Source organism: Lathamus discolor, chromosome 2 (genome assembly GCF_037157495.1).
Source record: "Lathamus discolor isolate bLatDis1 chromosome 2, bLatDis1.hap1, whole genome shotgun sequence".
Lineage (NCBI taxonomy): Eukaryota > Metazoa > Chordata > Aves > Psittaciformes > Psittacidae > Lathamus > Lathamus discolor.
In genome coordinates this window covers 117060772-117086430 of record NC_088885.1, presented here as the reverse complement: position 1 = coordinate 117086430, position 25659 = coordinate 117060772, and the positions used below count along the sequence as shown (strand labels likewise).

General features: G+C 39.5%; 1 protein-coding gene and 1 long non-coding RNA gene across 7 annotated transcripts in view; one reads left to right on the top strand and one right to left on the bottom strand.

Moving 5' to 3' along the window:
* SPIDR (scaffold protein involved in DNA repair) overlaps positions 1 to 25659 on the bottom strand; it is a 205134-nt gene that overhangs the window by 1005 nt on the left and 178470 nt on the right. For all 3 annotated transcript variants that reach the window (XM_065668224.1, XM_065668225.1, XM_065668226.1), the window contains 8 exons: positions 18327 to 18414; positions 15907 to 16050; positions 15753 to 15812; positions 11950 to 12148; positions 10755 to 10907; positions 4925 to 5018; positions 3360 to 3474; positions 2806 to 2859 (listed from right to left, as the gene is read on the bottom strand). In XM_065668224.1, coding sequence (XP_065524296.1) covers positions 2806 to 2859; positions 3360 to 3474; positions 4925 to 5018; positions 10755 to 10907; positions 11950 to 12148; positions 15753 to 15812; positions 15907 to 16050; positions 18327 to 18414 — 907 coding nt within the window. The remainder of the gene's footprint in view (positions 1 to 2805; positions 2860 to 3359; positions 3475 to 4924; positions 5019 to 10754; positions 10908 to 11949; positions 12149 to 15752; positions 15813 to 15906; positions 16051 to 18326; positions 18415 to 25659) is intronic.
* Positions 1 to 25659, top strand: part of LOC136008654 (uncharacterized) — a 42012-nt gene that overhangs the window by 2157 nt on the left and 14196 nt on the right. For all 4 annotated transcript variants that reach the window (XR_010610176.1, XR_010610178.1, XR_010610175.1 and 1 more), the window contains exons 2-4: positions 4271 to 4333; positions 7885 to 7943; positions 18838 to 18890. This is a non-coding gene — a long non-coding RNA (uncharacterized LOC136008654). The remainder of the gene's footprint in view (positions 1 to 4270; positions 4334 to 7884; positions 7944 to 18837; positions 18891 to 25659) is intronic.

Here is a 25659-nt window from a genome sequence, read left to right as displayed (position 1 = left end):
CTAGCTTTCTGACACCCACAGAAACGTGCTAGCAATGTGTGTGTACAACCTAGATACCAATTACCTCAGGTAACAGAGCCACTAAAGGAACAAATATTTTGTAACTCGTTTTACGCACCCCTGCACACACACTTTGCCCTGTACAATCACCAGCACCTACATGGTTCCTGCTGTTTAGCGACCTGACTGGCAGTTTACCCACGAGTAGTGCCTAAGCGGACCCGTAGAGACTGTCCTCTGGCTGGAGGTGAAGGATGGGTGATTGATTCCTCTAAAAGGAGACAACACGTTAACAGAAGCACTGGTAACAATGACAGCTGATGCTCGGCTTGAGAGGGTTTCTTAGACTGCAGGTTACATTCATATAAGCCAACCCTATGCCGGCCTGCATCAAAAGGAGCATGGCTGAAGGAGGTAATCCTTCCCCTCTGCTCTCATGACACCCCACCTGTAGTACTGCATCCAGCTCTAGGGCCCCCAGCACGAGGGATGTTGGAGCGAGTCCAGAGAAAAGCTGTGAAGATGATCAGGGGGCTGGAGTGCCTCTCCTATAGGTCAGGCTGAGAGAATTTGGCTTGCTCAGCCTGGAAAGGAGAAGGCTCTGGGGTGACCTTAGGAGCAGCCTTCCAGTACCTAAAGGGGCCTACAAAAAATCTGGAGAGGGACATTTTACAAGGGCCTGTAGTGACAGGACAAGAGGGAATGGCTTTAACCTGAAAGGGGGGAGATTTAAATTAGATATTAGAAAGAAGCTCTTCACTATGAGGGTGGTGAGGCACTGGCACAGGTTGCCCAGAGAAGCTGTGGCTGCCCCATCCCTGGCAGTGTTCAAGGTTGGACGGAGCTCTGAGCAACCTGATGGAAGGTGTCCCTGCCCATGGCAGGGGGGTTGGAACTGGATGAGCTTTAAGGTCCCTTCCAACCCAAACCATTCTATGATTCTGTGATTCTGTGATTTCTTTCCTCAATGGGACGTGCCTAAAACTGGCCTCTGCCCATGCCTCCACTTTCATCTGGGCTGTGAATTTGTACAGGTATAGGACACTCGTGCCTGTTGCCCGGTTCAAGGTATAAACATACCTCTTTATTTCCCCCAGTTTATTTTTACCCTAGACTGGTTCTGCAGTTCAGTTCACCACACAGCTGCACGAACAGCTATACTGGTGTAACAGATGGGCTGCCACAAGGTAAGGAACAAGTGGCCAGGACCAGCAACAGCTAAAACCAACCTCCCACCCAAAAGAAGTGATTACAAAGCCATATCCTTAGAAACTTTAGCAGCAGTGGCAAAAAAAAATGCCACCTCAAGTGGTATTTCTTGTGACTCATGCTGCTTTTTAAAATGCAGTGGTTCAGAGATGGAAATGCTTGTGAAAAAAAAAAGGGGGGGGGGGGGAATTATTGCTGCATTTCAGCTAGGGGAAAAAAATGTTTCCAAGTTGCCAACTTCCAAATACTAGCATTATAAAAACTGAAACATCAAAAAGAGGTTGGTTGAATTCTAATAACTCAAAAAATAACTGTGTTTTGTCAGTCTGTAACCAAACCAGACACATCCCGTACAACTTAACTGCTTATTAAAAGAGCAAGCGTATTTTGGGAATTTCTGGTATACCTTTGCTTTGCACACCCTCCAGCGTAAGAAAAATAAGTTATGATTTCAGAGCAATGTTCCACTTTAAATATTACCATTAAATCCATTAAAAGTGCAGAGCGTGTAATAGCAGCATGCTAGAAGAGCATATAAGATGGAGAGCAAAATTACCTCAATGCGCCATCTAACTGAAGATGTTTAACTGGGGTGATTAAACATGACGAGCTGCCCTTTGCTCCCTTCCACAGGCAATGGCGAGGGGGGAATCTCAGCATCCTAATTGGACTTAATCACCCTCTGAAGGTGCCACTCCTTCGCTGCTGACCATCCGGCAGCCAATGCCAGCCATGCAACTACCCCAGTGCCTCCCTCACCCGTGATAAATCTGGGTCACTGTGCCAAATGTCAGGGTTCTTCTGATATCTCAGATTAAAGGAATGACTACTTCGCGGTTACATAAACTGCACTTTAGCCCACGGATCCCCCATGGTTTACGTGTGTTTCATTCATACAGTTAAAAAGCATTTTCTTGCATGCATTTTGCAAATTTCTCCACTATTCCACCTGCCAGTAGTTGTGTTATTAGACAGCAGTTGTTATAGAGCGTTTGGAAGACCAGCCACAAAAGGTGGGATGCTTGGACTGTATCTTTGGCTGTCTTTGGATCCTCAGCCAGAAAATGAAGTAGAGCCCAGCACTGCCCACCGCAGCTCTGAATGTCTGGCCATACTACTGCCTGCAGCATGTATCTGCATCTGCAGATCTTCAGCTGAGCTAAAGTTGTCTACACAGCCCATCTGCAGCATCCCTCTTCTAAAAAGGAAGGTGTCATGTGATAGCAGGTGGGAGGTAGCATTGCCAAAGGACCCAGGCAGCTCCAATCCCAGCCTGGACACGAAAAAAATAATGCATTGTTTCTAGAGAAACCTCTTGCCACTCCTAGTGCGGTTCTGAAACAAGCTGCCTGGAAAGGCACAGTCTCCACCCCTGGAGGTTTTCAAGACCCTACCAGCCAAAGTCACAACTGACCAGCCTACACATTGGCAATAGCCCAGTGTGAGTGCTAGGTCAGACAATGAGCTCCAGGAACCCCTTTCATTTCTGTGATTTGAGTATCTTTCCACCCGGCTCATGTCTCCTGCACTCTGCCTCTACAGTAAGTTATGAATGATGTAGTTCAACTTTCTTTCATCAACATTCATTATACCTACCCCATTCTCACTGGCAGAGGACATCAGGAGGGAAGAGATTGTCTTCTGTAACAGCTGGAATGAGAAAATGAACAGGTTTTGGTCATGACAAAAAAATCCTACATATGCAGAGACATGCTGTTCACAGTTTAAAACAGTCACATTGAACAAAGATTTATCATTTTAATATAGAATGGTTTTGCTTCTCTGGCCAAGAAAGCAGAGGAGAGGTGACATAGAAGATGTTCAGAATGGGAGTCTAAAAATACACATTCCTGTAGGCTGTGGAGACTGGCCCAACCCAAGAAAGCCCTTCAGCTGGACCATAAACCAGTTTGCAAACCTCAGGGTGAACTCAGTGACTGTATTATTTGAGTAAGAGCTGGGAACCGGGTTCTTAGTCCAAGGGAACACAAGTTTATTGTCATATTAAATTATGGGATACTCTTATGTCTTTTTTCTTCTGACAGAGCTGTTTAGAGAACTGTGGCTTAAAGTACCTACATATGTGGCTTTAAGGTCAACGTATCCAGTCTCACCATACTCAATACACCGAAGCTCATTTCATGCCATACCTTCACTTTTACTGTACTTTGAGGTCGGGATGAACAGCTCAAGAAGACTTCCAGCTGCATTTTCAAAACTGGAGAAATGACAACTTCAGAGCACTGCCTGCAATACAGCGATCCTCTGAAATACACCAGTGATGACAGAAAAACAGAAATGGAAAAGCTATCAGCTGTAAATCAAAACACACAAGAAAACAGCCAGCATATTCTCTAAAATACTTTGCTGGTAGGAAAGTCCTGGTAGAAATGCAGTTGGTAACAGCAAATAGGGCTCTCTGTTGACAGAGCTAAGTAACTGTCTTGGAGAGAGACCTAACCTTCTAGCAAAAAGGATCTTCCTTCTATATGTTTTGGCAACATGGTGGGAAGTTGCTATTTATAGTCACCTCACTCAAGCAAATATTAATCTCATAACCTTCTAGAAGTTATGGCAAGAGAGAATGTGTAGTATAGATTTGGCCCAAGTGATTTATTGATTTAGGCCCTTGTTCAGCAAACGTTCAACATTTTCAGCACATGCTTAAGTCACATGCATAAAATAAAGCTCAGCTCTAAGTGCGTGTTGGAATAACTTCTTAAGCAAATATTGATGGTACATTGTTCTCCAAACGAAGCAGAGTCCTTCACAGTACAGATACTTTTTGTTAAACTTCACTACTATGTAAACATACATCCTTATTTTTTGCATTATAGCATAATATAGGATAACTTTAATTTTCAGCCTTTTTCCCCCCACAGGCTATATGCAACAAAGTGTAAAAGGTAAAGCTTCTCATATTTAGGAAAATGTTATCTATTTCAGTGGAATCAAACACACCAAACTTCTCCTTAGGCTTTCTGTGGGCTTTTCCAGTAGGAAGAAGCCCCCTTTCTTACTTTTTACTCTCTCTAATCCTCTCATGCTTTTACTCTGTCAGGTATCTCAGCCTCTGAAAGAGCAAGATGGCTAAGCAGCTGAAGGGGAGGCTTTCCAAGAGCATGTAAGTGTGACGAAGGTTTAGCATTCTGGGTGGTAACAGGTCCTGTAGGATCAGTCTTTACATCTGGGACAGTTGTATTCCCAGACCCATCTGACATCCTTTTTAGAAAGGTTATAAATTTAATAGGTCTGAAACACAACACTTTCACACTTACATAAATTACAGCAAAGCTCACAGTTCAATATCAAAGTGAGGTGAACTGGTGGTACACAGGGGAACAAGCTACGGTAGACAAACACAAAACGCGACTTTTAAATGAGCTTAAAATCAGACCTGCCATTTATGTGGATGCTTATTAAAACTAATATTGTAATGCAGTGGGCTATGAAATCTTTATGAGTGATACTTCAAGATTAGCTTGAAAAAAATGTGATAACTGCAAATTCAAACCATTTCATATCTACTTGTATCTTTCTTAATAAATTAATCTAACCTTGCAGGCTTTATCAGTTCATCAGCAATAAAAATACGTCTTAGCTCTAGGAAGGAACAAAGTGCAGCCTGTGCCTGCAGGAATCATTGCATCACCTGTTGCTCTTATGGCTACATCTGCAAAACACCTGGAGTGCTCTGGAGCACGCTGACTCTCACCTGTCCTGGGGACACAGTTCCAATTTTCCATTGCCACATCTGTCGCAGGTAGGCCAGGAGAAAGCAGTGCTCTCATTAACTCCAACAACAGTACCTGCAGAACATGAAATTCTTACAAAGTACTAGGGTTAAGCTAGCAAACACAGTCACTCCTGGCTTCACAGCAGGTTTGGTCTTTTCTGACACTCAGCTTAAGACTTGTCAGAGCAAGCATCAGCTCTTCCAACAGTCTCGCTCTTTCTCCTTCGTCCCTCCAACAAGGGATGAGAGTACTGCAGAGCGTGTTATATTCTAAAAGTACCAGAAGGCAGATGATTGATAATTAACTTTCCAAACAGGTTCAGCTCTTTTGGTTGGGGCTTTATTGCTTTTCTGATCTGTTTCTGTTTGTTTGTTTTCTTCCTGGTTCTCTGATGTTTCTTTGGCAATAAACAGCTATAAAAAACATCAGGTCAGATAGCTTGATACTGATATTTAGGAAACACAAACCAGTGAGAAACCCAATCCCTTTCAAAAACAATGATGCAGGTTAAATTCCATTAACAGTGGAGTTACTCTTCATTTTCACTGATTTAACAGTGATCAGATCTGGCTTACAGACTCAAGTGTGTGCCTAAGCAGGGAATGCCAAAGATACTTTTGACTAATATAAAGGGCCTTGCTAGCTTTGGCAAGACGAAATACATTCAGAGTTTTACAAGAGGCCAATAAAGAGTGTATTATGTTTTATGGTAATGATGCACTGAAATTATGAATATTATTTATGGAGAAAATCTATCAAATATTTTGAAGCATACAAAGTGGATCTCCTGTAGGAATGAAGTTAAATGACAATAAACCCTCACTGGTACAACAGAAGTACAGACTAAAAATTCCAGCTCCTATTGAGCAAGAATCTCACAGTTTCATACGACATTCAATAAAATAAACCCTTGGAGACTAAGCGAGCATTTACAGAGTCTGGTCTGTAAGACAGGGCATTAATCCCTTGCTTTCCTGGTTCTCCTGGGGCAAGGACTGACAGAAAGAAGGGAGCTACACATAAACAATGAAACTGTAATTTTCTTTGGAAATTCAAAGGACAGCAAGCCCGAATATCATGAAAGGTACTTCTCAAACACAACATTTATGACCCAATTTCTATGCATGCAATGAAACTATGTGGATTTCACTGACGGAATAAGCAATTCTGTCTTAACAGTTACAAGAGTAATTTTGATTCTCCAGGTTTTGTGATAATTGGGAGTTTCCACCAGTAGTTGCTACTACAAGGTAGGATGCTTTATGCCACAGCATAGGCATGCTTCTCTTTGAATTGAGTGAATGGCGAATGGAGTTAAATCCAACTGGCAGCCAGTCACAAGTGGTGTTCCCCCGGGCTCAGTAGTGGGGGCAGTTCTGTTTAATACCTTTATCAACAGTGTGGATGAGGGAATTGAATGCACTCTCAGTATATCTGCAGACAGCAGGTTGGTGGGAATGTTGATCTGTTTGAGGGTAAAAAGGCTTTAGAGAGAGACCTGTAAGAGGTTCAACACGGCTCAGTGCCAGGTCCTGCACCTGTGTCACAACAACCCCATGCAATGCTACAGGCTTGGGGAAGAGTGGCTGGAAAGCTGCCTGATGGAAAAGAACTTGGGAGATGTTGGTCGACAGCCAGATGAACATGAGCCAGCTTGTGCCCAGGTGGCCAAGAAGGCCAGTATCATTCTAGCCTGTATCAGAAACAGTGTGGCCAGCAGGACCAAGGAAGTGATTATCCCCCTGCACTTGGCACTGGTGAGGCTGCAGCTCAAATACTGTGTTCAGTTCTGGGCCCCTCACTACAAGAGAGACACTGAAGTGATGAAGCATGTTCAAAAAAGGGCAGCAAAGCTGGTGAAGAGCCTGGAGCACAGGTCTGATGAGGAGCAGCTGAGGGAATTGGGGTTGTTCAGTCTGGAGAAAAGGAGACTCAGGGGGGACATAATCACTCTCTACAACTACCTGAAAGGAGGATGGAGCGAGGTGGGTACTGGTCTTTTCTCCCAAGTAACAAGCAATAGGACAAAAGGTAACAGCCTCAAGTTGTGCCAGGGGAGGTTTAGATTTGATGTTAGGGAAAATTTCTCCACAGACAAGGTTGTCAAGCATTGGAACAGGCTGCCCAGGGCAGTGGTTGAGTCACCATCCCAGGAGGTACTTACAGGGTGTGTAGATGTGGCACTTAGGGACATGGTTTAGTGGTGGACTTGATGATCTTAAAGGTCTTTTCCAACCTAAGTGATTCTGGTTCTTGCTCATGGAAAAGCTACCAATTAGTTCGCTGAATGTGTTTCCTTCTTCATTAAAAAGTCATTTTATAAACAAAACAAAATCCTCTTTTCTGACATATCTGTTTCTTTTTAAGCCTTTTCATTTTCCCCCAGTTTTGTGCAACTGCAGGATGCCATTGCACAGGTAATGTAAGTACACCTGAAGAAAATGAATCAGGATCATACTGATGAGATTATGCCTAGTGGTTTATTTTGACAACAATATTGAGTTCCCTTGAGAAAACCAACAGAGATCACTGAAGTCAGAATAACTCAAAGCAGCAACAAGTCTAATAATCTAGCTTGTCTTGCACACAGTAATACTGTGTGTCCTGCAAAGGGATTTCTCAAGTTTAAGCCGCTCAACTGCTGCATATCTTTGTCAAGACTCTAGATTTTGCTTGGCATTCACAAACCTTTTGGTATGTTCCCAAGATTCTTCTTTTAAATGGAAATGTATGTAGCCAAAATTCAATTTTACCTCTAGCCCATTTTTATGGGTTGGGGCTGACATCATTAAGAAGAGACTGATAATAGAACACCACCTGGAAAAGCAGGTCTCTGGGGAGGAATGCAAAGGAGGGTTGAGGAAAAAAAGTAACACTTTTTCAGCACAATGGTTGAAACTTTCAACTTTTTCCTTTTCTTTTTCCCTTTTTCCTCCAGTCGGTTACCTCGATTAATGGACAGAGAGGGGAAAAGTTCAATCAAAAAGAGAAACCCAGGTAAGCTGAATGGCCCCATGTTGTTCACTCTATTAAGAGGGAAACTGAAAAAAAAAACCCACACCCCTGAATAGGGGCTTAAATATGAAAATATCTAGTGTCAAAATTCAACCACTGGCGGTGAGTCATATACTAGGCAAATATCATTTATCAAGTAATATTCCCACATAACATGTGGTATGGACTAACTAGAATTTCCTCTTAAGCATAGTTAAGAGGAAAACCAGTTCTGTGCAGTATGAACTGCACATATGTATGCCAACAGTATGTCAAAATTAAGGCATCCTGTCTGCTGCTATACAGCAAAAAGAGGTTAGACATTACTCTGTAATGCATAATGAGAAGAAAATAATCTATTAAGCCTGAGCTCACAGGTGAGAACCACAGACACATCTTTTAAAGAAGTATAAACCTTCCCATAGAAAGCAACCACAGGTTTTCAATCATTTGTTGAAGAGCAACACACTCTATCCCAGGGCTGATATGACTGGACTTCCCTGAAACAAGGATTCCTGACAAACTCAGTGGATCTGCATGGACTGCAACACTGCCCTTCTTGACGGGGAAGGAACCTCTGAAGTTCACCCAGTCCAAACACCTGCTCAGATCTGGGTCCACTATGGAGTTGTACCAGGTTGCTCAGAGCCCAGCTGGGGGGTTCCTTACAAGCTAATGTATCCCATTTATACTCTTTCCCAAAAATCACTGTTCTATCTAAATCTGGGCAGGCAGCATGGCAGACCTGGCACTCCTGGAGCCTCTGACACTGTGTCCAATAGCTGTATCTGAGGATGGGGACTTGAATGACTAACTGCAGTTTTCACTGGTTAAAAGTAAGTTTTTCTAGGGAAGGCTCAGCCTGCCAAATCCTGGAGAGCCAGGAGGAGCAGTCATGACTGCAAAGGAGCAGGAAGGAGCACTACTCCAAAAAGGGGTAAAGCCTTTGTAACCTCTTTAAGGGTTAGGTAAAAGGATGCCCAAGTACAGCACACACAGGTGTCCAAAACTACAGGAAGTGAAAGGAGGAACAAAGAAAATTAATGAGGTGAAACTGCTTCTCATTGAAAACCAATTAATAGCTCTCTGAGTTAAGAGACAGAGGCAATGAGTGAATTTTAGAGATCATAAACTTTTCTTTATGGGTTACTCCATCAAATACATATTCTCCCACCAATAAAGTAGCGTTAATGCTGTTAGTTTCACTTCTTCAGTAGAAAGGTGTAGACACTAATTGAAATGGTGGATATATATCTTAAATACTATTAAATGATTTTATTTACACATAAAAGCAAGAGTTATCATTTTTATATAGCATTAGCATAGATTTAAAGAGGGCACGTTATTTTCTATGTTGGTACCAAGGTGTGGGAACACACTGGTAACAGCTACCCTGGACAAATTTCAGATTAAGCAAGACAAACTTATAGGATTAATTTCTCCTTTTGTCATTCTTCCATCTGTAACACAGAACAGGGAAAGCGTGACACCTCCCATGCAGATAAAGTACTTGTTTACACAGTAGATCACAAACGTGTTTTTTCTTTTCAAAGGTGGAAAAAGAAAGGACAGAGAAATGTTTGATTTATGTACACTGTCAACAGGACAAAAGAAGACAGGCACTTCCCATACTTAGTTATAAAATTAACAGAAGTGATTAATAATAGCATAACTATTGGAGAAGTTAAAAAAAAAAAAGGCAAGAAAGGATTTCACACCCAGTGACAGGAATGTTGTTGAAGTAACTCACAAAATCAATGTGAGATGTACATAACAACCAAGGCTTTGAGTGAAGTGCCTCTAGTTCTGCTTCGTTTTCATTATGCAGTGTTAGAGCTCCAGATTTGCCACTGCAAGGTGCTCATTTATTAATCACAGAGGCATTGCCAACCTGTGGCTCTACCACAAGAGAAAGTATTTTTAGTAACAACTTCGCGTGGTTTCAGACTAGCTTTGCAGTGCATCACGCTACAGCTGGAAGGATTAATTTGTAACATTTATTTGCTATTACTTTAAAGCTCATTTCAAATGCTCCAGTGAATACTTGAAAGTGTAAATGTCAAATAGTAGCAAGAATTTTCTACAATGGCTACTGGAATCATTAAATTAGAAAAGGAAATTCTCTTTAAAAGGCAAGAATTACTGGGCTTTTAAGGACTTTTCCCCATAGGCACTCTACAACTGGGAGGTTTAAGAAGCTGACTGGACAAAGTGTTAGAAAATACACAGTAGGAAATATTTCTGCGTGATTGGAAAATGATAGAAAATACATTGTAAGAAATGTTTCTGCATGGTTAGTAGCAGAACTGAAATGTTAGAAGCTATGATCCAAAGTGGCCACTGAGCAAATACTGGCCAAGTTATGCTTGATGACTATGATGAAATATTAAATTGCCCCACTGCAGCAAAGCTTCAGGGAAATCAGTAACTAACCCACACCATCCAGGATCTGGCAAACATATCTTATCCATCTGCCTAAAAAATACTGGTATACCTTATTGTTGCCAACATCAACAAGGCTGGTGTGAACAGAAGGCTCCTGAAAGAAGACAGCGAAGGAAGGACTATAATATAACAGATGATGCATTAAACATTTATTCTGGGGTATGAATGAGTGGGAGCAGAGCTTGGCCAGCAAAAGGCAAACAGAGCCCACAAAGAAGTATAAAAACTTAAATACCTTAATGACCCTCAGCAACACTGTGCTTTCTTATCCCTCTGCACTGTTCGTACAAGAAATCAGTACAAAGACATAAAAGATTAAAGTGAGCACAAATAATTAACTGCATTCATTTCAGGAAAGTCCATACGAACCTCTTACAGCACAAATGGAGTTGGCCTGTGTTGTAGAATCCAGCTCATCGAGTCTGACAGGGCCAGTCAGCTCACTGAGGTCAGCACCGGCAGCCGAGTACAAAAGAGGCTTTTGTAATAACAGAACAGTACGTTCAACACAAATAATCCTACCTGCCAACAAAGACATTTCAACTCAGTACAGTAACAAGGAAAAAGGTGACCATGATAACTGCCAGGGCCAATAATGACAACGATATCTGCCAGCTACTAAACAGATGGATAGACTTCATCAGGTTTTCTCAATGACAAAACTTTTTGCTTTCAGTGATACATGCATCATGCTCTCGGTGCACTTTGTAACTCCCAGGGCAAAAGGACAGTATGATTCCACCTGCAATTCATCACACTATACTCCCTGCAAACACAATGTTACCATCTCTTTCCTGGTAATAAGCTTGTGCACCCCTTCAGGTGGTCTTAGTTTGTTTCAAAGGTGACAAAGAACAGGTGCAGGCAATGTTTTATTCACCAAAGCAGAGAATTTTGCTTCAGGACACACAGCTTGGTACTTCAGTTACTCCATCAAATATTCACTTGCACATTTTGGAAGTGACTGAAGGCACGAGATGTGAACTACCCATGCAGGCATCATACAGAACCATACCTGAACCTCAAAAAAGAGTGACTAAAACTGAATGTAAAGTGAACTACGATCATCACATGATTTGTACGGTGGTGAAGGCTCGCAGCTAAGATTGTACACGAGAGTTTATAACATTTCTGCATCTAGGGATATGCAAGCCTCTTCTACTTTTAGAAGCAGTTAAGGTCAATAAAACAAGTTTCTGCAAGAATATCAAAACAACTAAACCCAAGTTTCTTAGTATTTTTGAGTCTTCTGTCAGCTAGAAAATTTATGTGGCGCTGGTCATTAGATTCAACAGTCATCAGGGAAGACTGGCAGTAATACTGGTGGACATAACGGCAAGATCACAGAATTTCTCATTTACCTTGGAGAGCAACCCAAAAACACAAAAAAAGAAATCTTACTGAAAGCTTAATTAATTACAACCCCTTTCAAATTTCTTATCCCAAACTTGCCTCATCTTCATCTGAGAACAGAAGTCTCTGTAGGTCACATATTGCAGTTGCAGAGATTAGGAAGTTATTTCAGTTTAATCACAACTGCTTCAAGACCACGTGGAAAACTTACCATTTCCCCACAGTGCATCCTTGAAGAAGACAAGCTGTGAGGTAACACTGAGGGCTTCTGTGATTTCTGTACTGAGAACACACGAGGCAGCGACTGACACGGCAACAACTTTTGGAATCATATGAACCACATTTTGCAATGTCGAGTCGGTCACAAACAAACAAATTTCTCTTTGATTTATAGGAACGCTCTGCTTGGTCTACGATTTCCAAAAAAGAAAAAGAGATACAAAATTGGAAGGCAGCTGTTAATTTTCAGTAGAAGGAAAGACTAAACCAACATCCTCATATTTAAAGAACTAATAAAACTGGCAGAAACTATTACATTTAGGGCGTGTGCAGGATAATGAACCAAAGCTTCATTGGAATTTGACGTTAGTCCTTACTGAAGATACAAACATCTCTACCTTAAATTAACTTTCCAAGGTTGATTCTCTGGAATCTTGGCTTTACCTCTACCAGTTATCACACTTTATTATAACTCATTTGGACTGTGTAAGGGATTAGAAAATATATTTTATTTTAAAAATGTATACTGTATCTATACACTATATATTATACAATTATATCACATATATGGTATTTATATCATATATATGGTATACATATATAAAAAAAAATAATTGTCTGGTTTTATGAAAACAGACTTCCATAATTTTTGCCTTAAAAAAAGAAAAGAAAGGCTATTGCTACTACTATTGTTATTTCCATGCGAGCGCATTTTCCATGTCCTGTTGTCTGGTTCCAATAGGAGCAGTCTTTGGCTAATAGCCACTGCAAATTACAAAGCTGGAGGGTTTTTTTCAGTTGAACAAACATCTCTAAATATTTGAGTGATGCATAGAAATAGGGAAATAGATAACTCATAATTCAGAGAGAGAGGAATCCACAATGACAATGTCAGTTTTCTGCCTAAGACAGGTATAAAAATATCATGGTGTGACATAAATTAAGGTACATCACAACTACTGATGTCATAACCAAAACATTTTGTCTCAACCTCCAAATCTGAAAATAATGATCAGAAAATCAGTAGTGTTTTTTAGAATTTTCACACTGGGCTGATGAACAAGACAGACTAAACAGACATTACACACACAACAGTGCTTATTCCAGGGTCTCTACCAAAATCAGATGGGTTACAGTTTGGCCATTCATGCTCTTCTCTCTCTTGATTTTTTGTTTGTTTGGTTTAGTTTGAAACACAGCTTTTACACTATCTGTGTGTATATGTGAATCTTCCCATGCTTTAGAAAAAATGGGTTTAATAACAAAGCATATTTTACATTCACCAGCTCGAGCAACTTGTAAATTTTAAGTTTCTAATATTTAAAAATATTTAAGTAAGATTAAATTACTTTCTTAATTTAAAAAGGTTTTGTTACCATTTTTAATTAGACTGCCAACTAAAAAATTCTACTTGAAACATTTAAATGAAAATGAAACGCTACAATGACTGGAGAGACACGTATCATATTAAGTATTCTCTTCTAGAAGATGCATGACTCTAGCATAAGGTAATGCAATGAGAACCCCAACTTTTTGTCTTCAGTTGAATTCAGACCTTGAAATCATTAATCACACTAAAATTAGCTTTTTGTTCATGCTAGCAGCTCATAGAGCAAATGCAGTAATTGCAAATAATGACTAGGAAAATTCGTAACTCAGATATTACGGTTATGCCTTAACACAGTATGTGCTGCCCATAGCGCTGACATTTCATTGCCTAGTAACTACATACATTTGAGTACCTCCTTTGTGTAGATAGGATTAGGACAGCTTCAAAGAAAGAATTTTTACAGCTGTCCCACGAGAATTACTAACAACATTAGAAGTTGGCTTTCAGAAGAATCATCCCAAAAGTAAATAATAACAGCAAAAATCACAAGTTAGTATAAAATCATCATCTTGCTATGTGTGACAATTTGTTCTGAACAGAGAGGACACAACAAATAGCAGCAGGATTGAGTTATAAGGACAGCTCCTTAACCACAGATGGAATATATTTCCTCATATTCCTTCTGCACCACAGTACAGATTCTGAGTAATAATAAAAGCGTATTTCCATTCCTCCGTCACACAAATGAACTATCTCAGAATACTGTGGCTACATGGAATAAATACTATTTTTGAAGTACATTTGAATTAGCTCACATAATGGATTATCTAACAATAATAGATCAGAAAAATAAACCAAATCATAGTCCCTTCCTCACTTATTATGACTGGATGACTTTTCATGTGAAGGATATGTCTTCTTGGCAAAGGCAGCTACAGTAAGCAAGCTGCTGTTTGTGTCCTTCTTCTGGGAGGATTAGGCAAGCACTACAATAAATGCAGGTAAATACCCTTACATTCCTACAGCAGCTACCCAGAAGTTAAACAGAAGAACAGTATCTGCTATTGCTTTTCCAGCATTACTCTGAAAAAAAAAATATGAACACTCATGTTGTTCGCTTATGAAAATTCAATGCCTACAGTTCAGTAGTGAATAGCCACTAAAAACCCCAGGTAATAAACCTCCTAGTAGCATGAAGAAATCATAGACCTTTTTTTCTGATAGATAAGTTTCCATTAAAATCACATCTGCTTCTGCATGCTTCATCTTTTCTGTAATTTCATGAATGAAGTGCTACTACACAAGAATACTGATGACCCACAGCATCTCAGATGTAGACATTCCTGAATACAAAAATGTTTGGTTGGGTTACCACTAGTCTGTAATTTTAGTTTATTTTTGAATAGGGCAGGTTTCTTGAAAATAGAAGTTCATGCATGTATGTGTCCATCTTTCTGTTAGCACCCTAAAGATCCCATCAAGCTAGCCCTAATTTCATGCTTGCAAATGTTCTGTTAAATTCTCACTTAGCATGGAGAAAACACAAGAGATACCCCCCATCTTGGGAGTTAAAAGTATTCCCTTCCTAAAAATCAAATAATAACTCACTGGCTTTTGAAGCAAAAGGGCAAGACCTAAATTAAATTTATGTCTCACACTGGTGGGAAGCATCTCCTGCTATTTTGCTGGCCATTCGGGAATTTCTTTGTCTTTCGTTCATATGCTTTGATTCACACTTCGGTTTTTGTGGAGCTGGTGGACAATTGCAAATGATTTTCCACCAGAATTCAGTGCTGGCTATACTGAGGATCCAGTCTCCAGGAAAATATAAATAAAACAGCAACAAAAAATTCCTTTAACTACTGAGGGAGTTAGCAACATTTTGAAAGGGAATGGTAGCATCATTCAGAAACAAATAAATAAACATAATTATAAGCTTTCCCACATGGTATGGATGGCAGATGTATTTACCTAAGAGTTCCTACTTTCTGCTAACTGGACCATAAAAGCCAAATTTGCCTGAGGGGCTTCTATTGAACTCAACAAAAATAGTCCGCACACTTGCATGCAAACAGCAAAACTGTGTTTTTATATAACCATCATTTGTTACATTCTATCCCAAGACTCTCAACTGAGAGCTTTTTGCTGTGTATGTAAGGATAGCATTTAGCTATAAATTGAGTCTCAACTAATTTCCTGCAAGCTCCCCTACAAGGGTGCAATATTATCTCTGGTTAGATAGCAATTTATTCAGAAATAATTCACTTTCTAGACTGGATGGTACTGAAACTGGTGATTTTGCCCATCCACAAGCATTTTAAATCTGGTGCTAATTCTGTTCAGACAACTCTTGAAGATAATCCAGGAAGGGTTTTGGTTTTCCCGTAAACAAGATAAATGCTGGTTTCTTCATGTAAGTGTTATATCGATTTTATGTTGAATTCATTGCTAAGTGAAAAGATTACCTGCAGCCTTAGATATAGCACTTGTGCCCAAAAGCTACAGCGTTCATTGCAACCATCCATCTGAAAATAGTACAAAAACAGGCAATGAGACAAACATGATACCAGAAATCCAGTGGTACAAAGTATTTGTTATCTGACTTGTAAAGCAGATTACCCGAAGGATTTCCTTTAAACCATGAACAGCTGGTGGCTGGTACAAATTAGAAATCTGTTCCTCCTCATCCACTTCCACATATACTTCACCAGACTGAACAGTAAGAATATAACAGAAGCTGGGAGGAGCAAGATTAGTTGTCATCTACGAAAAAGTAAGCAAAAGAAACATGACCTTAAAAAAGGCACTTAAATTTGGCCAGTCAGGTTTTATAGTAATAGCCAGAACAAACCACACAATTTACATTTCAAGAGGGATGGCGAAACAAACTTATATGGTTAATAACAACGACTCTCTGAAGAAGAGATTGAGTTAATAAACCGACACTCACAACTTATAAGTGAAATCAGCTTGAGTGTATCATTCTTTCCGTAATCTGACATCGATCCTCATCACAAAAACAGCTCATGATCTGGCACACTTGGCAAACACAGCGACTATTTCAAGGTGCTGCTTGTGGGTTTTGCATTTTTTTTATTACGTGGTAGAGAGTGCCCTGCTTATTATTATTTTTTTTAATACCCATAACTTTCCTGATATTTGGGGACTTCTGCATGTGGGTGGGTTTTTGTGATAATGAACAGCTGCCAAGCTTTTAAAGCTGCCAAATTAAATCCAGGACAGCACAAGGAGATAATGAAGAACAGGAACACAACAGCTACAAGAACTGCTCCCTTTGTGCTATGCCAGATTTTAGTTTGCCCCTTAAAAGGTACCATGAATTAACAACTTTATTCATCACCACTTAGAGAGGTCACAGGCTAGAAAGGCTTCTTAGGAAAAAAAGGACGATGTTAGAAAATAATTTTTATTGTGGATATGGTACAATGTTCTTCTATCCATGTTTGTTATTAACAAAGCGTTATATTTAATAAAATAAATATGAATATCTACTAAAGACGGCTGCCCACCCATTTAATAAAATATGCACAGAGAAAAAAAAAAAGACAAAAGAAGCTGATACTCAAGTTTTGTTTGCTTCTGGCAGCACTAAAGAAGGTATCTAAATGTACATATGGCTCAAAAGAAACCAGTTCCACAGATCTCTTCCCAACAACAGTATTATTTAGCTGCCTATGTATAAAACTGCTGCCATAAAACTGTGCATAAAACTATACATGAAACTTGTATCAAGAAAAATGTATCTCAACTGAAAAAAATCCACTCGGTCAAAAATCTGCAGCAGCAAAATGCAAGCTGTGATCCTCCATGGCATGAATTAGTGTTTCAAACCCATGACAAAAGTGTAAATTGCATGATAAAGGAAACTTCCTCCATTTCTGGTTGCTAATAAAAATAGAGAAAATGAAGAACAAATGAAAGTCAGAACAATGCTAAACGACATTTAAGAGCTTTGCTCCACCCGTGGATATCCCCATTCTGGTGTCCACAGTATTTTAATTCATTCTTCTGAGACTTCCAAAATGTCTAGATGAAAGGGAGAGTCAAGAACACAGCCATTTCACTCAGTTTCAGTTTTGGTTTTATATATAACCAAGGTCTAAACTTTTATTCTTCGATGTAAACGCCTGCACAATGCAAAGAATGCTATACTTCAGGGAAAAGAGACTTTAGAAATAACCTGTAATATCCACCTTTAATGTCCTCTGGTTTGTGAAATTTATATATTTCCAGCTTTTTCTTCTTTTGTAGAACTTGTGTTCTGATTGACTCCCCTAGGCTCTAACACCAGTTTTTAATACCACAAACAACTTCCCCAAAGAACAGTGTATACAAGAACAGCAGGACAGAGCAAGCACTTGGCTACCCAGTTACCAAAATGACACTTGATATGACGAAATACAAATGCTAATTAAAGGAAAATTAAAGATACAATTTTAGATTTGCAAAAGTGTAAATGGATACCTTAAATCCACTTAAGTAGCCCCCCATGCCCTAAATCACAGAAACATTAATTACTTTTTAGTAGACTATTTTTGTGGTCATCCTTCGATTGTCTTCATAGAAGACAAGTATCAGTCAAATTCATCTTAACAAATAAGAGACCTGATTCCAGCAGTCAGTCTGTCCTCACAAAAGTTAATCTTTGAAAAATGCTTTCAAGCCTAAGGCTGGAAAGTGCTTCAAAAGAATTAATTAATTAATATCCCTGTATATAGATTTCTTAGCTGGCTCCATGCTATCTAACATATCTTTCCTCTTGCAAGGAAAGGAACAATTTGTCGGTACATTCTACCATTCTAGTCCTAGCGGACTAATAAGGGGCTAAGTGCACAGTTTTTGAAAGATTTTGCTGATCCACAGGGCTTCAGATTAGCCTAGGAGGTTGCCAGAACCAGTAAACAAAACTCTGTAGCTGAAGAGAGGGAGAGAATGTGATTATCAAACATGACTACAATACCAACAAAAATAGTAGCTGTAAGTGAAAAAAAAGTAAGTTCCATAATAAGAAGACTTACCGCTTCAGACTCTTGACTTTGTCCAGGAACTTTTACAGGCACTACCGGAGGCCACAGACTCTCTATCAGACTAAAAAGTCCTAATGCCCTTCAAAAAGACCAACAAAATCAGGTTTAAAATGTTTTCCAGTGTTATATATTATATGAAAAAGATTCATTAAGAAATACAATTGAAACCATTGCATAATTATGAAAACAATTTTCAATCATATTCATTTTTTGGGAGCTGGTTTTGATTTGCTCTAATTAAATCTCCACCGTTTCTGCTGCAGGGTGGAGAGGGAGGGAAGACATGTATACCATCCAGTGACAAGCAAGTCGTATTCACTCCTTTGTCTCGAACAGCATGCTACCTCATACAATTCAGGGGAACTGGGGTAAATGTCACCTTGGGAAGGACTCAGATATCATTACAACTTCTTTAAAATATAGCTTTTAACTATTTTAACTGATAGATTAAAACCCCATGTTTTGCTTTTAACATTTATGATTCTTGTTTTCCTCTTAACAGCTGACTGTAACTGCTTTCAGGAAAACCAGAAATTCTCAGACACATAGAAACAGGTGAGATTTTGTTATCTTACGTATGTGGGCAGAGAACAATCTCCTGCCTACAGAAATGCTCATTTAGTTATGATTTGTATTTATTTATGTTGCAAGTTTCCTACTTTTACTTCAGAAACAAACGTAGAACAAACAGTCCATTATATTAAGGTAAAATGCTGCAGACTCTTTAAGAAGCAAAGCTATAATTTGCAGCAGTTCAGTGGCTGCCTTGTCAGTGGATATGGCACCCTTGCTGGATGGACAGACAGGAACATCTGAGGGACAGGCCAAGAAAACAGCTGAGGGAGAGGAAATAGCTACAGATAACCAACTTGAAGCGGCATGCATTTTTGAATTAAAGCTCCCAGTTATCTTGTCGTTGTTCTCAGTTCCATGTAGTCAAAACAGAGAGATGTGGATTTTAACTCCACACTGCCTCTACGAACAAGTTGTCTGTTCCTCCAATTAAGAAAGCCACTGTTTCCAAAACAGCTCTAAAAAATTAAGTCCTATACTTGCTAAAAGTAATACTAGCTTCTAAACTCAACTGTTTAGAAGGAAACGGCATACTCTGGTACAGGGATGCTTCTCTTCAAGAGGTCATGGAAACTTTCCAGTTTAAGTTCTGCTTTTAGCTAACTTCTGCTTAAGCTTATTTATTTCTGTATTTCCCTAGTCTTTCTCTGGATCCTTAACTGCTTAGACTTTGGGTGTCTATAGGCTGTGAATGTTTTCTCATGTTTTTCATAAAGTGACAGGTATCATCTATGATTCAGTGTCAGTAGTGATGATGCCTTTGGATCAGCACTGTAAGAAGTTTCATGGATATAAATCTCAGTGTATTTTGCAGCTTAAAGCTTGTGGTTCACAATTCAGCTAACAAGCAGGGAGATTACAGAGATGATGTTGCTGCCTGTAGCTGTGTTCTCCACACTAATAAAAAGAGCAGAAACACAAACACGATGCTCTTTCACAGAAATTAACTTCCTGACTTGCATGGCATCATTGCCGAGTCTGCAAAGGAGAACGCTTAGCTCAGAGGCTGGTGTTTTAGGGGTTTTTTTGGTTTTTTTTTTTGTTTTAGGTTGGTTTTTTTTGTTTTAACAGAGAGAACATTACAACATAGACGGCAACTCTTCTTAGGTATTAAAGAGACTTAACAGCAAATTGGCCACTTCTCGAATCCTTGATCGGGGCAAGATTTTTTTGCTTGGATCATATTGAACAATATCCTTGTAGGAGGGCTACTGCCCAGAGGAACGAACTAGTCGTGCTAACTGCGACATGAAAAAGGAGAGTTACAAAAAGAGAGCACAGCCTCCTGTACAATTCCAGCAGTTACAGAAGTGACCTTCCCCATATGACATGCAGTGTGAGGGCAAGGCCAGAACACGGATATGAATGTACCACAGACTCTGGGGGGGGGGGGGGGTTATAGAGATTGCACATTTATCGGCTTAGAGCAACTAAGCTACATTGTTTCAGTACAGATACAATCACAGCTCCACACCAAACTTGCACTGATATCACATCTGTACTTTCAAGTTTTCACAAGAGACATGAAGGTGTCCCTTCTGCTTTAACTCTCTTCCAGCTTGCTACCCCACATCAGAACATCTAAGGCATACAGTGCATATTCTTCTATTATTCCCGACCTTTGGAGAAGGTCATCTACTTCTTGAACTAGGAGCACTTAATTATTAGTAAATGACAGCATTTGTTTAGAAACAGGCAGAGCAGCAGCGTTGTGTGGAGTGTCTCCTGAACATCTCGGACCCAGCCTTTTCTTTGACAGTCACCCGAAGGATTTGCAAGTTTCAAATCACATCCTGCTGCGATCCTTGTCTACCAAAGGGGATGGATGTTCCCTCCTGGAGCGGTCACTGTATCAGTCAGTATCTCTGGTGGGGAGCTTCCCTCTTGCTGCACTCATTTATACGCCTCCAGGAAAGTTAAGTTTCTCTTTACATTTAGGGTCTTTGACTTAGCAGAAGGGGAAAAAGAGGTGGGGGCAATGACAATAGAGAAATGGCAAGACATTGTGTCCTCCTCCGTAGAAAATCACTATCCTCATAGAAAGAATAAAATTATTTTTCTTTATTGGCTGAATATATACATATACATACACACACACCACTTCAATCTGACTTGAAGAATGGGTGTATTTTATCCAGAATGTGTACCCTTCTTCAGCTACAGAGTCAGGCCAAGAGATGAACAGCTGGCGCTGTGCCACAGCAAAAGGACATGGTTAGCCCCCATGTGCACAAAGAGCATCTCTGGCTACAGTTTGCTTTGTGAGTGTAATTACTGGTCATTTAAAAAAAATTAATCACAAAAGGACTTCAAAAAAAGAAGAAGTAGAGTAAGAAGCGAGATGAAACCGGCCCAAGGATAAAAAAGATACAACCTACATGTATTTTGAATAACATTTTTTATATATTTTTTATTTCAGAGACAAGGACTCTACTGTAATATTCCATAACCTTTCTTTAAAAATAGAAAAGAATGAACCAATTGTTGGAGAAGGACACAAATCACCTATCAGATTGTAAATGACAGTCTCAATCCCCTACTTGCCATGCCAGACTGAAATCTACGTTTGGTAAAAACCTTTTTGTCCCATACTAAGTATCTAGATGTCTGCTGCTTATCACCAACACAGTAAGACCACCAGTAACTCCAATGGAGTGTTACAGCATAGAATTCCATAGAAGCAGGGACTTGCAACAGGCAGTCCTTTACATACAGGCCCTCTGGAAGTCTAAGGCTGAGGTTTTGCTGACCTTCTTCCTGAAATCTTTAATCTTTAAGGGATCTTAATATTTAAGGTCCCCTCCAACCCAAACCATTCTCTGATTATATGATTCTGCTTCTAATCTTTCTGGGTTGTTTTACCCTTCACTGCAAAGTCAAATAGCATACATTCATATGTGTACACATGGACATACATGTTGGCTCTATGACTGCTGACAAAAACACACAAATAGAGAGAAAAGCCATTGTAATTATATTTAAGCATCCAGTAAAGTGATAAAGCAGTACCTACAGTATCAGCACATCTACTCTGATCCTGTGGAAAGGTCATTCATTTCACACTACAAGCTATGCAACAAAAATCAAACAACTTCTAATTCTGGTTTCTCGAAACTGTGTTTCACTGACTCTGATCTGACAACTTCTTTTGTAACTTAGTAAGATGGTTTTGTTTATTTCTCTCAGAAGCATGAATGAGAGAAATCTACAGTTCTGGTCTATGAACTTTGTGTGTGACCTGCCTGATTCAACTTTTAACATTACTGCTTATCGTCTGGGGACTTTTCAATTTTATTAACCACACCACAGGTTCAGTGGAATATTACTATAGGGAGAAAATATTACAAATATCAAAGAAAACAGAAGGAAAACAATGCCCATAACTAGGAAGAGAAGAAAGTCTAGGTTTACAGTAGGGGGACAGGAAAAAAGATGATAGGATTCTCCTCCAAGGTCTTCCATGGCTTTGCTCTGGGGACTCCAAGACTCCTCTGTTTCCTACTTTCTTATTTTTAGTCTAAACCAAAACAGTTTTCTTCGGGCAGTATCAGTTTCAATTATTAAGAGCTCAAAAATAAAGCAATTCACAGACCCCTGTGCAATCTCTCCTTACTCAAAACTAATGAGAAATTTAGTAATATTCACCTAGACTGCAAGTATCAAAAGACAAGCAATCCAAAAATAAAGCTAATACTGTAGGCTACCTCTCCCTTTAACCGACCTGTTAAGATCTTGCAAGTGCACAAGCTATGCAACACCAGCCTCAACAATAAAAGCAACAAAATCATAAAGTAAAAATCTAAGCCTACTAAACCAGCATCTCAGTCAAAATGCAAACAGAAGTTACACACACTATATTAAACCACAGAAATTATAATATAAGAGTACTTTTGATTCAATATGGATAATCCTATATTATTCTCCAACGCTGGTAACTAAACAGATTCATGACAGAAGCCCTGAAGGTACAAGCAGCAGTCCATGCTTGTTAAAGAGAAGAAAACTCATGAAAAATGCTAATTTCTGATCAGCAGTCATAAAAAAATCATTAAAAAGTAATGCAAATATTCAAAATTTCAATGTGATTACTGAAACTATGCTTTAAATGGAGCTCAATTTTAACCACAGCAATTATCAAAGTGTTTCAGGACCTCAAAACCTCAGAGATGTGGGTGGCTCTTTCAGATGGCAGTCTTTTTGGAGGAGGGAAAACCAAAGGAAGGAAGTTACGACTTCCTTGCTCTGTGGAGAGTTCTTACTATTATATTCCCTGTCAGCGTCTAGCACTTGAAGCACTTTCTTGTATAGCAGTTAGCAGTCCTTTCCTCTGAGTGTAAAGCAGAAAGAAGAGAAAGTATATGGTGAAGAGCAGAGGAAAAAGGAGAGAGATAAAGGCCAGAGAATATGGGACGTAAAAGAAACAAAAGGAAGAAAGAAACCCTCAGACACAATAAGTGACCAACACTACAGGCAAATACAGATTTCACATTTCAGTGCCTAAGACTTGAAAGCTTAAAATGACAAATAACAGAAGCTAACTTTATCCGAAACTGCAGAAATTTCTCAGAGAATCACAACACTGGTTGATGAACTCAGTATTCAGAGTCTTCTTACTGTAGAGGAAAATGCTACAGATACTACAGTCTGCCATGAATTAAAATATTAGGTCAAGTGCCAAAGCTTATGAGTTGCTGTACTCTTCAAAGTGTTCTACCCTATCCAACATACGTGTGGATATTAGCACTATCCATGCAACAATTGCATCTCCCTCTGAAGCTTGTAAAGCACTTTTTCAGTTTAGGGACAAAATTCATACTGACACCCTGCACTAGTTATATTAACTTAAAAGCATTTCTTCCTCCCCCCTCCATGGGCACCTCCAGGTGCCATCCTTCTGTTATGCTGAGTAGAAGCTCTTTGTATTTCTACCATATAAGAAAGCATAAAGAGAAGAAGCAGACAAGTCTGCTATACTGGGCAGGAAAACAACTCAGTCCTTGGCAAATCAGGTGAAAAGACACAAATTGTCAAAATCCAAATTATTATTCTATGTGGAACTCCAGACACAGCTAAAAACATTGACATTGGGTTTTTTTTTCAATACAGACAGATACCTGACTACAAAGTTTATCCCAGCTCATTGAAACTGATTTCTGATAGGAAGCAGCAGGCTATGACAATTTATAGGTTATTTACTCCCGAGGCATTTTAGCGAATGCTGAGTCCCCGCATTTAATTGCATCCATTTAGTTACTGGTTATACCAGACATACCTGAAACATGCCTGGGATCTATTAAAAAAGGGGGGTTGCATGTTAGTTGTACTGCACACAGATTCTTAACCAAACGTCCTGCCTCTAGCATCACACCACCAAAACCTCACCTCTTTCTCAAGGGGCTGCATTTACAAGGATGACATATGAGCAGTGGGAGGACAAGAGAAAGAACATACACCTCTAAGGAGCCAACATCACCAGTGGCAGACCAATGAACATTTTTCAGTCTTCTCTCTTTAAAACACTACATCTTTCTTTTTTGGCTGATACTAAGTCTGCAGTTCAGGGAATAGTTTTAGAAAGGCTGAGACAATTATGAATGACAGAGTGAAGAGAAAAGGTGTCAAGAAACAGATACTGAACATGGTGTTAATTCGGCTGCTACAATATTGGTTCCTACCTTATTCAACAGCCTCATGAACAGACCAGAAGAACTGCTAGAAATAAAGACACTGAACAAGCCATGAAAACTTTGAGGCGACTCAGCCATGCCCGTATGTCTTATAGGACTGACAGAAACAGGACAGCAAAGGGAAACACCACTTCCTCTGGTGGACTACAAAGGGAAGAATTTCTTGCAGAGATGGTTTTGGGGAATATGTTTTATGTGGAGTATGGGACTTCTGAAACCCACCTATATCAATGAAAGACCTCAAATGACCTAGTACAAGGCCCTGGTACATGTTAAAAGATACTGATATTGAAAAGCAATAGTCAACATTAAGAGTGTTTCCCCCAGTGTAAGACTACCAGACTTCTAATTTTCACAGGGTTGATCTTGGTCAAGACAGGACTTGTAATGTAAGTTCTTATACCACTTTTGGGTTTTTTTGGAACTCAGTGTATTCTTACCAGGAGAAGAAAAGGGTTTAGTTTCTTTAGCACATCTTACAGTACAGGTTCATTCCGAAGATCAAGTCAGATTTATAGCCAAGTTTTCAGCTGGATGTAAAATACCTTTTCTTACAGGTTTTTAGTCCTTGAAAAGTAATTTCAGCTCACAACAGTGATTTATAAATGCATTTACTGGAATGATGTTAAATAATACTTTACATTAAGTACTTGATAACGAGGATGGATGATGGACTGGAAATTTTTTAGAATAACAGGGGTCCACTGATGTAAAAAGCTTGAGAACCTCTAGTATCTGTTAAATGCAAATCTCTTCTGTGTCATGGAGGGACTGAGGAAGCACTCTGTCGCTATAAAAAGAGGTTACAATTCAAGTGACTGTGGGACAACACACATATAGGAGATCTTACTGGCCATTCCTGGCTTTCTCCAGATCATGTACTTCAAAGGCCAAAAAAAAAAAAAAGAAAAGTCATTACTTTTCCCTCATACTTCCTATATTTTATTCCCTTTTATCCTTTTTAAAAGCCACTGTCAGACTCCAGAAAACAGTTTCAAAGCCATCTCCTTTCAAAAAGTAATTGGCACTCTCAAAAGAGGAAAACAAGGCTGCTGTCTTTCTTG